The following is a 15,034-nucleotide window of genomic DNA, read 5'->3' as shown; positions in this document are numbered from 1 at the left end:
AAGGCTGCATGAGATAAAAGGAAGCAACATCATACTCATAAAAAATAGATTGACAATATTGAAATCCATTACCAAAATAAAAAAGGAACCAGTTCATGAAAAAGCTCACCTAACAGAAATCATATAGCCAAAATAATTGTGCTAGTGCTTTCAATAGAACACCCATGGGGTGAATATTAATACATGCTTAAATTGTTAATGGCACATGGAACATCATAAGTGGTGACATAACATACTATATACTATCTATTTAGTTTATAGAAAGTGTAACAAAATGTGGTATTGTTTACACTTGACGCACGCAAGAACACACACACGCACTCACAAACTCACACACATAGGCATATGGTGTGTCACATGGAACATCATAAGCGGTGACATAACACTATATACTGACAATACACACACACACACACACACACACACACACACACACAAACACACACACACAAACACAAAAAATTCAAGTGTGTTTCCAATGATTTATTAAAGAACAATGTGAGACTGACATTCTTTCCAATCTCACAGGCTTTAAAAAGAGTAATTTCAAATTACAATCACCACACAAAAAAACTCATTCTGTAAAGACTTACAAGAGAATGGCACAGTTGGTGAAGTGATACCACCTGCAGTTTAGGTAGGAGAGAAAAAAGGACCAACTCTGTGTGCATTGTGAAGATATCCTATCCCATTTCACATACATATGCAAAAGTAATAGTTTCCATAGTTCCAAGAGTTCAGAGCAGGTGATGCTGATGATATTCTTCAAAAGTGCAACTCCTTTTAAAACCAAATGACACCATAAAACTGATAAAATTAATGGAAATCTATGCAAGGTGTAAACCCTGTGCCCACCAACCAAATTACTTCAACTGAACAAAATAGCTAACTAATTTGCTCCAATATGAGTGTTATTTGTAGTTGAGATATTTAATTATTTAAGGAAGTGGAAACACATAAAAACAAGGTAACCTCCCAAAAATGTAAAAGTATATGTTCCCATTCAACTGTGGTGCTCCTAAACCAGTCAGAGGGACACATGTACTCTCCTGTTCCAAGGTGCCTACCTCGCCCGTATGACTCACGCAGGAAAAAAAGATAGTGGCTGCTCAAGGTGTAAACTGAGTGCTCAGAGCCACTACTGTAAATGTCATTCCTACAGCACAGCTATGCCCTGGGAAGGAACTGTGCATCCCAATCTAAACAACTCCCCAGCTGAGAAAAGAGAATCTGCTTAATTTGCCTTCAACACCAGAGAGAATCATAGCGGCATGGCCGCAACAGAAGCAGCGGTGTGGTTTCGGTTGGAAAAGGTAAATCTTTTCACAAGTCTGGTGAAAGAAATTACACCCGATATGTGGACTAAACCTACAGTAGAGGTAGTACCATAACCATAAACATGCACATATAGCACGATTGCAATACTATAGAATAGTACTATCGTATATGCCTTATACATACATAACCTATACTGCTATACTGTACCAGGCTACAGCGTGAGAGAAACTAAATCTGTGGAATCCCCCTAAGCATTGGATTTGATTCTGAGCATCAGATAGGATCAATGTAAGAGACAGACCCTAGACAACAGAGGCAACCATATGTCAATCAAATCTGCTCAGATACAACAGAAAAAGAGCAACTTGTTGACACTGTCAATCCCTGAGTTTCCTTTGCCTAGTCTAAGACATATTTGTCTGCTAGCACCTTTTACAATCTGGAAAAGTTATCTTATCACATTTATGCATGATGTTTCAAAGTTTCAAGGTCAGACAAATTTTGCTATACACATGGACTATTCAAATTACAAAGTGGTCATTGTGTCAAACAAAATTTACTCCTAGACTGACCATTCTGTCTGTGGCACTTGCAAACAAACAAAAAAAAAGACTTTGTTCTGGAGAGGTCCTTTAAAATTTGAGGAACATAACAAGATTATTTCATAGATATGCAACCATGAAAAACAAATATACTGTATAATAATAAAAAGGACCTTCTCATGAAGGCCTATGGCTATTCAGTTATGACAACATTATCTGTGTCCATGGAAACAGAATGTTCTTTGCTGCTCAGCTATGAAACATTTTTAGGGGAAGATCACAGCATCCGGAGGGTACTCCTTTCATCATAATTTGATGTTGCTAAATGAAATTATGACTCAGTCATCAAGACATTGCACGAAGCTAAAGGCACAGAAAAAGTTTTGTTTCTGCACATTAAATTACATTTCAGATATTCAATAGCACAATGCTTCTGTCGTTTGCTTATCAGACCTTTCGGTCTTGTAGCATGACTACCAAGGCAGAGATAAAATGCAGGGACTTTTTTTACATTCAAAATATTATAGCAAACACATGAATGCACTTGAATGGGAGAATGGAAGAATACAGACAGCCCGGAAGACAATAGGAGGACCTTGTAGTCACTGCATTGCTGACCACAAAATGGAGCCTCCTGTCTCTTTATTTGGCACTTAGCATCATGGAGAGGCACCAGAAGCACAGCTCAGTGAAAGAACAGTGTGCTGTTTTAAACCATCCATGGGGCTGTTGCTAAAACAACAAAAACTACACACTGCAATAAGCTTATCAAAATTATTATTTTTTACAAAGTGTTGGCCTTGTTTAGAATGTCCAATCAAACTAATCTTAATATGGTTTATTTTATTCCCTCATAGAGTAGCTGACAAGTATAACTTCACCAAAGCAAACTAAGTTTAATTTTAATTTTACATTAATTCAGTTATCATTTATTCCAAATTCCAAAACATACCTCTGATCGACTGGGCTTTTGCAATACCTTCAGGCTGAGGGCAATTAAGCAGCAAAGCTCCAGTAATAGTCACAGTTTTCAAGGAAAAAAACAAAGAACATGCATAGCAATTTATGGGACAACCATAACTGTAAAAAAGGTGCTTCTTACACTGCCAATTTGTTAGAAATTTATTAAACACTGTAAAAAAAATTACCCCATAATGTGAACGTGTTCATTCTGTAAAGCATGACCATCTTTCTCTTGTTGAAATACTGTCAACTGTGCTAGCGACAGTCATCTCTCAGATGTACGATGCTCACTGCATTTCCACAAGGAGCTTTTTAATGTCCTGATTCTGCCATCCGCAATAAAGCGCCTGCATCCGTAAAGAGACACCTTAACACAGAACGCCCACGCTGCTTAACAAAGCCTTCAACACTGAAGGTCACACTCAGACCACACTGTGGAGCATGATTCCAGGAAACCTTCCCATCTCACTGAAAAAACACCTCTCTGCTATCCAAAATGAAGCCATGTGACTAAAACAGTACAGGCACAAACAATTTGACAAAGTAATCTGGAAGTGTCTTGTATAAAACACTTCTTGGCATAAAACACCTCAAAACCTAACAATGAAAAAAAAAAAAGTTTTTGTTCTCGGAACTGAAACCCGTGTCATTGAATACCTCCGATGGGCCTTGGTTCCAGGAAGGCTCCGTACTCATACCCAGCAGCAGTGGTGATTGGGCGTGGCGTGTGGGAAGAGAAAGGCCTGCCCCCCTTACCCTATGAACCACCTCCCCTCCCCTCCAGCTCAGCCAAGAGTCTCCATTAGACCAGTCCCACCATTTGATCGATCTGTCTCATGTAAACACTCTTCAGGGGCAGGGCGTAACGTCTCTCATCAGGAATCCTTTCACACTGGAAACACAGGCAGAAAAGAGACCATGCTTACAGCTTGCAGCAAGCAGAGATTCTGTTATACACTGATACTCCGTTACCTTCACATGACCTTTTTCACTATGCTGCACATTCTGCAAAGCATTGAGACAGAGCAAGTGGGTGCAGACTGGCAAATCTTTCCACCCCTCCAAATTAATTCACATTTATTGCAACTTATGAAGCTCCATGCACCTACCCCTATTCCCTGATAGGTCTCTGATGATTACATGAAGATATAACACCTCATTACAACCTCCCGCTGAATCAAAACCATAATCTCCCATTGCATAGGAACATTTTAACAAAAGAAACTATGACTCGTCCAGAATGGTTCATCTGACAGCTTGCATGTTTCCAGTCATTACGGGGCTCATGAAACCCCACACACTCTCTGACCCCACACACTCTCTGACCCCACACACTCTCTGACCCCGCTCTCTCTGACCCCGCTCTCTCTGACCCCGCTCTCTCTGACCCCACACTCTCTGACCGGTGGCGAGGTGGCCCTACGTTGCTGGTGTTGGCGGGAGGCAGCCTGGCCGTGTCCTGGTCTGAAAGCAGCGCTTCCTCACAGGGCAGCATGTCCTTCCACTGCTTCTCACGGAAACGCTTGTCTATCGGCACAACGTGGCCCTCCGTAGTGAAGATATATTTGTTCTCAGACTTGTGCAAGGGGTTGTCCTCATCAAACAGCTAGGCACAAAGAGGTCACAACAAGTTAGCCTGTCATGGCAATCACAACATCCCCTGATTTTTAATTTCAACAAATGTCAGCACTGATCTTTGCTTTCGAAATATAAAAGACAAATATCTGAACTTGCAAGGACTGGCACTTGCAATAGCATTGGCATTACTAAGAATACCTTTAATGCACAAAAAAACATTTGGCAAAAGTTGCACTCATAGAAGATGCCAGTGAGCACGTACCAGATACAAGTATTTACAGGTCTCGCTGAGGAAGAAGCTCTCCATGCGATCCTCTTTGGACTTGTCCACCACGTGATGGAGGGTGGCATATCCACACCTGTCATAAGGGGGCAGACCTGCATTGGTAGTATAGCTTTATAATGAACATTTGGAGTAACATTTGAATTGTATTTCTAAACCACCACTCAACAACATGTGTAATACTGGTTCATGATCTGTCCTACAGACCATTTTGGAGCACATTCCAGTTGTGTTTTCTTCACACAGAGCTGTGTAGTAGCTAGATATGCTTACAATACTAAATGTGCCACTGTGTGCTGTGGGTGGAGTGAATTCCGTTGGTATTGCGGTTTCCTAAACTGCACCTGTCTGACCTAAATTGTCAATTTGATTTTTCTTCAGTTTTGCACTCCTTTGTACTGACTCCTTTGTATAGAGTGGCAGTTTGGGGTAAAACTGTTGTTTCTCTGGATTCCATGAAGCTCAACTTACCTGACTTTGGTATACTTCTCAAGACTTTCAAGAATATCCATTCCCACATGCAGATAAAAAGGGTTCTTGGTTGCCTGAGAAACAATAAACACAAGAGTCAATTTCGCAAAAAAGGTCATACATACATAAATTCATGACTGGAAAATCTGTAACACAAGCTAACTGTGGAAAACACCAAATAACAGCATCTGTTATTATGGTCCATGAGAAAACAGAAATGTTTAACATCCCAGCTGTAAACCTGTGTACCTGATAGAGAAGGGTGCAATCTGTCCACCCAGGAAGGTGTAAATGGTCTAAAGAACCTGTGCTTGACCAGGCAAGTTATAGCCTACAAATATGAATCACTGCATTTGGCACATAATGCAGACTGTTCATTACCTTATCCAAGATGCTTACTCATACAGGAGGGTGATAATTACACAAGATAATTCAGGCCAAGTGCGGTTCCCAAACATTCTGGAGGTGGGATCCAAAAATAGCAGACTCCATTGCAGAACGTAGTGCACTACAACAACCATCAGAATTATCATTCTCAAACATAGAATCTGCTGATAATCCTCAAATTATGTTATAACACATTAGTTATAAGTTGTGTCTAATACATGTTTGAATATCAATTTTGAGGAGATTGTGGTAAAGCATACTCCCACAACTTAATAGCGGAAATACAATTACTCATTAGTTGGTACTCCACTCCAAATCCTGAAGTCCAGTATACCTATAGTAAATATTTGTGGTCAGATCATTCCTTTCCTTCCTCCCTCATTCTGAAAACCCATCACTGGCTCCCTGTACAGTAAAAAAAAACATCTTCAAGGTCCTACTGCTCTCATTTAGATGAATACATTGTGATGTTCCCGTCTACAGTACCTGCAAGACCTGTTCGAGGTTCTGTTAAACAGCAAAGAAACCATATGCAGTATAAAGGTACAAGAGGTTTCACACCACAAATCCTAAAGTGTAACCTGGCTATAACTTTAGTTCCTCAACCAGACCTCTAGTGGACTTTGCCACATTTTAAATCTTTTGTGGGGTATACTCTGGGGTATCTATACCTGGTAGAGCAAGTATGTAGACTCCACCAGCTCAGGCCTCAGGGGGTAGAACAGGACATCTGGCGCCTGCAGCTGCCAGTTGTACCGCTCAGGAAGAGCCCCGAACCGCTTCCAGATGGCATAGTAAAATGCATGTAGACAAATGGCATTCTCCACATCTCCAACCAGTACCTGAGTGTCAAGATTTGAAACAGGTAAGATACAGGCACTTACTGCTACACTATTTTCTGAGGGAAACGGAAATTAAAAATGAAACTAACTTGTGAATTTCCCATCAGAAATGCATGGTCACATGACCAGGGGAGCAGTGCCTCATCCTACCTGAAGCCCAGGGAAGAAGGCCTGCAGAGAGTCGATCCAGGTGTTCATGATCTGCCCGTTGAACATGTTCACGTTCACATAGAGCGGAGGGTCCCCTTCCCCTTCATTACACTCCTCCCGCCTGCAATTTCACACAGAACTCTTAAGACACAACATACCCCATACCCCGCTGACACCTGCACTGAACAACATGCAGAGCACCCAAAATGAACCTCAGAACCCAGCATGCACAATGCAACTAAAAGACAGCCAGCCTCATTTCCACAACCGATATTCTGCATCAATTTAATTGAGTCTCCGGTTTGACCATACCCTCTTCTCAGATGGTTCTGAATGCTCTCATAGGCAGCTTTAAACATTGTGTAGTCTTCCTTCTCTCCAAACAGGATGTAGGACTTGAGCAGGTACTCATAGAAGGAGTCCATTCCTGCCCCGAGCCCACTCTGCTTGCTCACCCACTGGCCGGTCTGGATGTTGACTACGTTTCCTGGGAACCGACAAAAAATGCCCAATAAGAAAGACTAAAAACTCCATGACAGTAATCATGCCTGTCATAGAATTCCTATGAAGCATGATGAATCCACAATTCAAGAAGAAACCACTGGAACAGAAAACGCTAATCATATTAATAACGTAGTAATAATAATAACAACATATATATGGAACACTTTTTATAAAAGGAAGCAAGCACCCCAAAGTGCTTGACAGTGGGGGAAAACTAACTAAAGAAAAAGGGTCAAATATACACAAAATTAAAAACAGATAAAAATGGCAATTTTTCAGCTGTACCCAACTTAATCTTGGCTACCCACCTAGCAGACCCGTCTCATTACTCCTTAAGCTCCAGAGAGCCCTGACAGCCCGCCTGGCCACCCATTCAAATGTGGAGTCTCCAATTAAGCGGCTCAGAATCCCAAACTCCACCAGTAAGGAGCCTGCCCCGGCCGTGCAGGTCTCGTTAATGCTGTCAGGGGGTACGCCACTCTTCAGGTTAACCTGGGAAAACAAGCAAGCAAGCTGTCTCTGGATATCAGCCACTTATTACAAAGTGTGGACACACACATTACCCTGGGGTAGGGGATGTGCTGATCTTACCCTGGGGTAGGGGATGCCTGTGCTGGTGTTCTCGAAGGCGGGGAGCAGTCGGACGGCCAGGTCGTGTGCCAGGTGTAAGAGCTCATTGTCATAATCCTCCAGGCCCACATTTCCAAATGGCTGCTTGGAGTCAGTCAGGAGGATGTGAGCAGAGATGAGGCCGCCCAGGATTCTGGAGAGAAAGCAAGAGGACAATGGGCCACCCAAGAAATGGCAGTCTGTACTCAGCCAGGCCCCAAAGACAGAGAACCAGTCACTAAGCACTCTCAAATGGTCACTCAGCCGTCTCAAACAAACGCAAAATCCGTAAACCTTCTTCTTATATTATAAACTGCACCTACAAGCACTCATCTTGTCACAATCCTGTAATTGGCCTATCATTATATCAGTTGTTATCAGTACATGGGATTTTGCACTGTTTATTGAACTATCATTATTTTGCTTTGTCTTCCCCTTTATAAAGCACTGTTTATACTTTTGGAGAAACTGCTGGACAAATTGCTTCCCAAAAAATTGGAAACACTGGATATGCAAACTGGCGGCACAGATGGTGCAGTGGGTAGCACTGCCGCCTCACAGCAAGGAGGTCCTGAGTTCAAAACCCCATCGGCCAGGGCCTCTCTGTGCGGAGTTTGCATGTTCTCCCCGTGTCTGCGTGGGTTTCCTCCGGGTACTCCGGTTTCCTCCCACAGTCCAAAGACATGCAGGTTAGGCTGATTGGAGAGTCTAAATTGCCCGTAGGTATGAGTGTGTGAGTGAATCGTGTGTGTGCCCTGCGATAGACTGGCGACCTGTCCAGGGTGTATTCCTGCCTCTCGCCCAATGTATGCTGGGATAGGCTCCAGCCCCCCTGCGACCCTGTTCAGGATAAGCGGGTTCAGATAATGGATGGATGGATGGATGGGATGGATGGATATGCAAACTGTTTGCAACTGCTTAGGGACTTAACTAGAGATGGTATTTCCTTATGAGGTTGCATTTTTGAATAACCTGTACTGCCAGTAGCACAGCCTTTTAATAGAGTCAATAGAGCTGAAAAACCACTGATTACTGTAGTTGATGAAAACTACCTTACCTCAAAGCCACTCTCAAACAAAACCAGTGAGGGATGCAGTTAGAGAAAGAGTAAGACAGAGCCATACCTGATGTTGGCCTCAAACACTTGGACTGTGGAGTCTTTGTCGAAGGACACTGTGTCAATCACCAACTTCACAGCTCTGTGAAACTCTGACACATTTCCCAGGACCTAAAGAAAAACAATACAATGGGCACAACAGGCTGTTAATATATGAGAAAGAAACACTCACTTACTAAAAGAAATTTACAATGCAAAAAAGTTCCACAATCAAACCTTACTGCTTACATTTGACTACATTTAATGGAAAACACAAAAACAGACTATTGTTAAAAACTGTAGACATTTCTAATGCCAAATTCACATGCCCAGCAAAATGACTTAACAGCCATTAATGAAAAAACACATTTCACTACCGTTCTTGACAGTGGAATCTTTTGTGGATGTTTGGAGAAAATAGTGTCTCATAAACCATTACACAAATGTAATGTCCTCACTCCAATATGAAGGACAGCAACGAGAGAAAACTTCTCAACCAGTTTAATGAACGAAAGCTTCAAACAGTGTGAAAGCTCAGATGGCGACCCAAAGCTTCACTTTAGTCCCACAGACCAGGGAGAGACAAGCAGTTACACAATCTGACATAACAGGGGAACAACTACAGGTATCTGATATCCAAGAGGTTACATCCTGTCTGTATTAGCAGAGAGGAGATATATATGTTCATACTGTAGATAATTATACCTCCAAGTGGCCAGTAACAGACAATGCTATCTACAGTTTGTTGGTGAGCCTTCACATCATGGTTCTAAAATGCTTGATCCTGATAGGTGGCAAGTGCATGTTAAAGCGGCAGGCTAAAACACAGAGTTACATAAGCAGCAGGCCCCATCAAAGAGACAGGATGGAGGAACACCTGGCTTGTTGTACTGGGTGTGTTAGAAAGGAAATACCCATCATGTGCTACAGTTTCACCACAAGCAACTCAGGTACATAGTAAGCAGTGCGTAGTTATTCACATTGTCGGATAGAATTCTTATTACAATCATATAGTAGATTCTCACAACCTCCGATAACTCATGGGTGCTTAATTGTACATGTTACAACAGAAGCACCTTTAATTATTCCACAGTGTAGATGTGGACGAGGAAAACCAGAGACCTTACCACCAGAGTGTCCAGAGTGTCGATGAGGGTCAGAGAATAGTTTCCCAAGACATCATTGATGTTGATGTTAGACCTGTAACAACAAGACTGACCAGTTACACCAGTGAGAAAAAGAACACATTGCAGTAACTTGTTTCTAATAACTTGTTCTTCGTAACCAGAGTTCTTAGTAGTTAAATAGTAACAGCTAGGTCCCAATCCATAGTAACACACACAGTGAGCAATTTATTAGGTAGACCTGTACACCAGCTTGTTAATGCAAATATTTATGCGTTGTTAACGAGAGAGGTCAGAGTAGAAGGGCCAGACTGGTCCAAGCTGACAGGAAGGTGACAGTAATGCAAATAACCATGCATTACAACAGTGGTATGCAGAAGAGTCTCTCTGAACACACAACGCGTCAAACCTCTTAGTGGATAGGCTACAGCAACAGAAGACGAATACGTCTAAATAGTAAGTGTCATAAATACCCAATAAAGGGCTCACTGAGTGTTTACAGTGGGGTGAAAAAATGTGGGCACCCCTGGTTTAAATATTGAATCTGTACGTGATAGAAAGCAAACCTCAAATCTAAATGTTAAACATGAAACATTTCAGCAAATTTTAAAGCAAGCTTTTTAATTTCATTCTTTACTGTTTATAAATTATAAAAAGGAAAATGGCTGTGTCCCAAACTTTATGGTCCCCTGAACTATGTAACTTATAAATACAGCTGTAATTTCTACATGGTGAAATCAAAATGTATAAAATGATGTTAAAATCTGACAATGTGCACTTTAACCACATGGGATTTTTTAAAATGACAAATCTGAAATCTCAAATAAATAAATTATGAGTCTTCATCCCAAACGTTACTCTACATGATTGGCTAGATCTCAATTTGGCATACGATTTAGGATGAAATTACGTACTCATTAACGCTACGAGATGATTACATAGTAGAAGGACGAAACGAGAAATGAAGCAATCATCTTACTAGCTAGCTCAAAGCATATATATACCCGACTATTTAGCTAGTATATTTACCCGGAACATAGCAAACGTGTTATTTGAAAGTGAATGACTGACACAGTAAATGAAAAACCTACGGGTTGAGAACATCCGGTCCTCTTCCTTGGCAGTCAATGGGGTTGAGTTCGTCCTCTGGAAACGCGTATTTCATGTAGTTTTCATAACCGAAATAAAACATCTCCTTGGCCATACCCCTCATCTTTGACTTCAAAGTATCTGGAAAGGAACTGTACTTCCTCGCGTACTCGTCCCTGCCATCCTCCAGAAGGCTGAGATAGGACTTGGGTGAGTTTTCAGTGTTCTTGGAGCAGGTGCTGTGGTGTAAGTTTCCATTCCTATGTAATTGGTTTAACCACGTATTAGTCTTGGCGTTTGTCCCTTCGCTCTCTCTGAAAAGCTCCAGTTTGTGCAAATTGAAATTAAATTTTATTGGGAAGTTGAACCCCCAGCTAGGTCCCAATCCAAATGTAAGCCATAGAACACAACTGACAAGTCTTAACAAAAGAAGACCAACTACTAATGACCTCCATTGCATTTTTGCCCAGAACGGGCATTAAAATCATAATTCACGACAAGAACCATGTAAAACAAAGTTGAATTCCGTCTATTACAGCTAGCTTTGTACTTCCTTTTGCAATACTCAGCCTTCTCACACTGTTCCTGTCAACAAACCGATCCCTCCCCGATTCTGCAGTCTGATTGGTGCTTATCTTTGACGGTCATCGATCACGAACATACACGCACTAGTCAGCGATTGGCCCTTGCGGGTGTCCGTCACATCCCCTTGTCTCGCTTGAGTGTCGTGGCAAGCTCCTCGTTGACTTCGGATCGAACTTTACACCAATAAGACAAGTATGAGGCGGTTATAGGGCGTCAACATTTCTGGCCTCTAAATGAACGCGAAATGCTTTCTTCACAATTTCAATAGGGGACGCAGCGTTTTGTAGATTCTGGTTAACAGCGCCATCTATTGGGAGCAACATGTCGATCTATGGTTCCTAAACTCGGTCCTGGGGCTGTATGCTGGTTTTTGTTACAGCAACTGCAGTCCCAGAATTTTAACTGTTCATCTATCTTAACTGCTTTTCATTTTCATAGGGATTTTTTATCCCACATTAAACCACATTATGTCAGAAATAACTATGCATGCAATGAATAATAAAGTGTGAATGCTAATATTGTTCTGCTATGTTGCAATTACATAACAAGAGGTACATTTTTGTATCAAATGAAGAGAGGTGGAAAATCCAGGTTGAGTCCTCCTCAGTATTTTGTTCCAATAACCTAGATTTGCTCATTAACACAATTCTTCAGCCAGGAGGTAGAACTTTAACTTTCTGACCCCTGGACTTTCCACCTCTGCTAATTAAAGACTGTCAAACAGTCAAACAGGCTTAGGTTGTTGAACATAACCTAATTATTTAGTTTATTTCATCATTCTTTTCCGTAAACTTATTGGGCCAGTATGCTTAGCTGCACAGATCTGCATTTCAACTGGAATAGCTAAATCTTAGTCCATATCTTTGGATATCTGCTCCAATTGAAATGCAGATCTGTGGTCTAGAGGTTTAAACTCCAACTACATTGCAACATTGCAATTGACCCTTCAACACAATGCAGGTTTCACTTATTATCATTAATGCTGTTTTTGAATTCTCCATTAGCTTCCAGTATTATAATTATTTTTGTGCTCAGGTGCTTACTTTCAGGTCCTGAAGAGCTGTAGGGTCTGCTGGTTTCTGTTTTCACCTTAATATCAGAAAACAATTCAGACCCAAGAAACCAGGTGAGGTGAGTTAATTGTGTAATCAACTGCTCTAATTGATCTATTAAGTGCTGAGTAAAAAGGACCAGTGGTGAGGACCACTGATCTATTTATATACACTCACCGATCACTTTATTAGGTATCTATTAGACTTATTAATTACTTCTAATATCCACTTAGAGTTATGATGCATTGTGTGTTCAGAGATGCTCTTCTGCACACCACTGTTGTAATGTATGGTTATTTGTGTTACTGTCACCTTCCTGTCAGCTTTGACCAGTTTGGCCATTCTCCTCTAACGTCTCTCATTAACAAGGCATTTCTGTCTGCAGAACTGCTGCTCACTGGAATATTTTTTGTCTTTGCACCATTCTTTGCAAAATCTAGAGACTAGTGTGTGTGAAAATCCCAGGAGATCAGCCGTTTCTGAGATACTCAAAGCACCCTGTCTGCCACCAACAATAATTCCACAGTCAAAGTCACTTAGATCACATTTTCCCCTATTCTGATGGTTGATGTGAACATTAACTGAAACTCCTGACCCGTATCTACATGATTGTATGCATTGCACTGCTGCCACACAATTGGCTGATTCGATAATTGCATGAATAAGTAGGTGTAAAAGTACAAATGTTCCTAATAAAGTACTCAGTGTGTATAATCTATTGTTCAAAGGGATCTTTATTTCTTGTACAAAAGGGATGATGAAATTACCTTACATTTGCATTTGTATGTAATCAGCTGGGTATGTAATAATTTGTATTTTAATATCCATACATAAATAATGATTTGAGATGAACTTACAATTGCATATTTGTTTCAACCAGCTTGTTTAACTGCTTTGCTGTAACTAATTCTCAAGTGAAATTTTTACGATAGAATGTGATTTCACCAATATTAAGTGCATATCAAATCTTTAAAAAAAAAAAAAAAGTATATGCTTAAATGCTGCATTTTCAACAATAAACTAAAAGACAAGAATTGACAAAAGCAGGCATGTGAATAAAAACATTCACCGTTGTCTTATTTACAAAGTCCAATTTAATGTCTTGGTTTACACATGCAGTAATGGATTCACAGGAGTAAAACACACCTCTTTGAGCTTTTCATAATGCCAAAACTCAGTATAATGCTGAAGGCAGTAAGTAGACCAACACATACAATACAATTGCTCTTCACCCCCCCCCCCCAGCCCCACCCCACCGGGCATCCTGGTCCCGCCTCTGAAAATAACATTTTATATGCATGTGCCTTAAATGCAATTAGAATGCAAAGCAAAGAGCAGTCAGACAAAAGGACTGAATAGAATAACATACATGTACATTCTACAGGGGGTGCATAGTAACAACATGCTCGCACAAGAACAAATGAGAGTGGCAAATGTGGTAATCAACAAGGCAGTGACATCTGGGTATTTACCCTTTGACTTGCTCAATGCTATCATCATGATAGCACTAGTCTCATCCATATGGTCAATAAATAAAACGATAGCATCTAGCCGATATGGAGATGGATTCATTTCACAGTGGGCCAGTTTAGTTAGTTTACTTGTAGTAAAATAGTACAGGTGGGGGTCAACTCTGATTTAATGTGCTGATGGCCCAATCTAGATTAGCGCTACTGGGAATCAAAGTAATAAATTGGCCTGTTAGGGATTGCATCGGGTACTTTCGAATCACTAAAGACTAGTGCCATTTTAGCACATCACTTGAGCTTCTGGCACTGAAAAGGGAAAACAATTCAACAGCTGTGAACATGAAAATAATGAAATGGTCATACATTCTTGAGGTCAGACAGTTTTTCAATTTCAGCTGTTGGACACTGGATGTCTGAAGAATTGTTTGGTCAGAGGATGGTCTCACGTGTCCTAAAGGACCGAAATGTAAGACAAAATGTTAATACTGTTCTTTTGCAGATTTCTTTAAAGATGTAGAAAAATTGATGGAAATCTCCCACCACCCATGACTTTAGATGCTTGACTGAAACATGACTTGACATCTTTGTAATGAAAATGACTTGAGTGGAAGATATAGTGGAAATTATACAAGATGCTGATGTAAGTTACAACTCCTTTTTCCACTTTGTCCAGTGATAAGTCAATTTCACTTTTCTGAAGAGGAAAAAAGAGAAACATACATGATCAATATATTACATTTAGTAGTGTAGCTGGTTTAATATTAGTCATCTATCAATCATGGATCATTTCTGGGTAAGCTTAGTCTCACATCACAGTCAGATAAGTATGGATTGGACTATAGTCTACTTCAGGATTACTGTAAGAGTATGCATAAAACAAACTAAACCGGGTAAGAGAGGCCGGGCTGAAAACGTAACTTCTTAAGAATATGGCAAAAAGGTCTGAGGTAGTTTAAAGAGAAACTGTGGAATAGTATTTGTAATAAGTGGTCATTTAGTATAATGAAGGGTT

The 15,034-nt window shown here is 40.7% G+C and overlaps 1 protein-coding gene across 3 annotated transcripts; it reads right to left on the bottom strand.

Annotated features, from left to right (window-relative positions):
* Window positions 1-462: 462 nt before the first annotated feature.
* On the bottom strand, window positions 463-11,516 carry edem1 (ER degradation enhancer, mannosidase alpha-like 1). Of its 3 annotated transcripts, XM_061258260.1 has the most exons (12): window positions 10,919-11,516; window positions 9,831-9,903; window positions 8,732-8,835; window positions 7,590-7,761; window positions 7,307-7,490; window positions 6,807-6,981; window positions 6,495-6,615; window positions 6,174-6,344; window positions 5,116-5,189; window positions 4,624-4,720; window positions 4,207-4,389; window positions 463-3,675 (listed from the first exon to the last, which is right to left on the bottom strand). In XM_061258260.1, exons 1-12 carry the CDS (start codon window positions 11,374-11,376, stop codon window positions 3,586-3,588), a joined length of 1,902 nt encoding a protein of 633 aa, XP_061114244.1. In that variant the 5' UTR covers window positions 11,377-11,516; the 3' UTR covers window positions 463-3,585. The 3 variants fall into 3 exon arrangements, 1 of the variants encoding a protein (XP_061114244.1); XR_009709777.1 differs by lacking the exons at window positions 463-3,675; window positions 4,207-4,389 and adding an exon at window positions 5,497-5,623 and having other exon boundaries at window positions 4,691-4,720; XR_009709776.1 differs by lacking the exons at window positions 463-3,675; window positions 4,207-4,389 and having other exon boundaries at window positions 4,646-4,720; window positions 5,116-5,623.
* Window positions 11,517-15,034: the final 3,518 nt, after the last annotated feature.

The sequence above is a fragment of the Conger conger genome, chromosome 10 (genome assembly GCF_963514075.1).
Source record: "Conger conger chromosome 10, fConCon1.1, whole genome shotgun sequence".
In the NCBI taxonomy this organism is placed as follows: Eukaryota; Metazoa; Chordata; class Actinopteri; order Anguilliformes; family Congridae; genus Conger; species Conger conger.
This window is presented reverse-complemented; position numbering and strand designations above follow the sequence as displayed.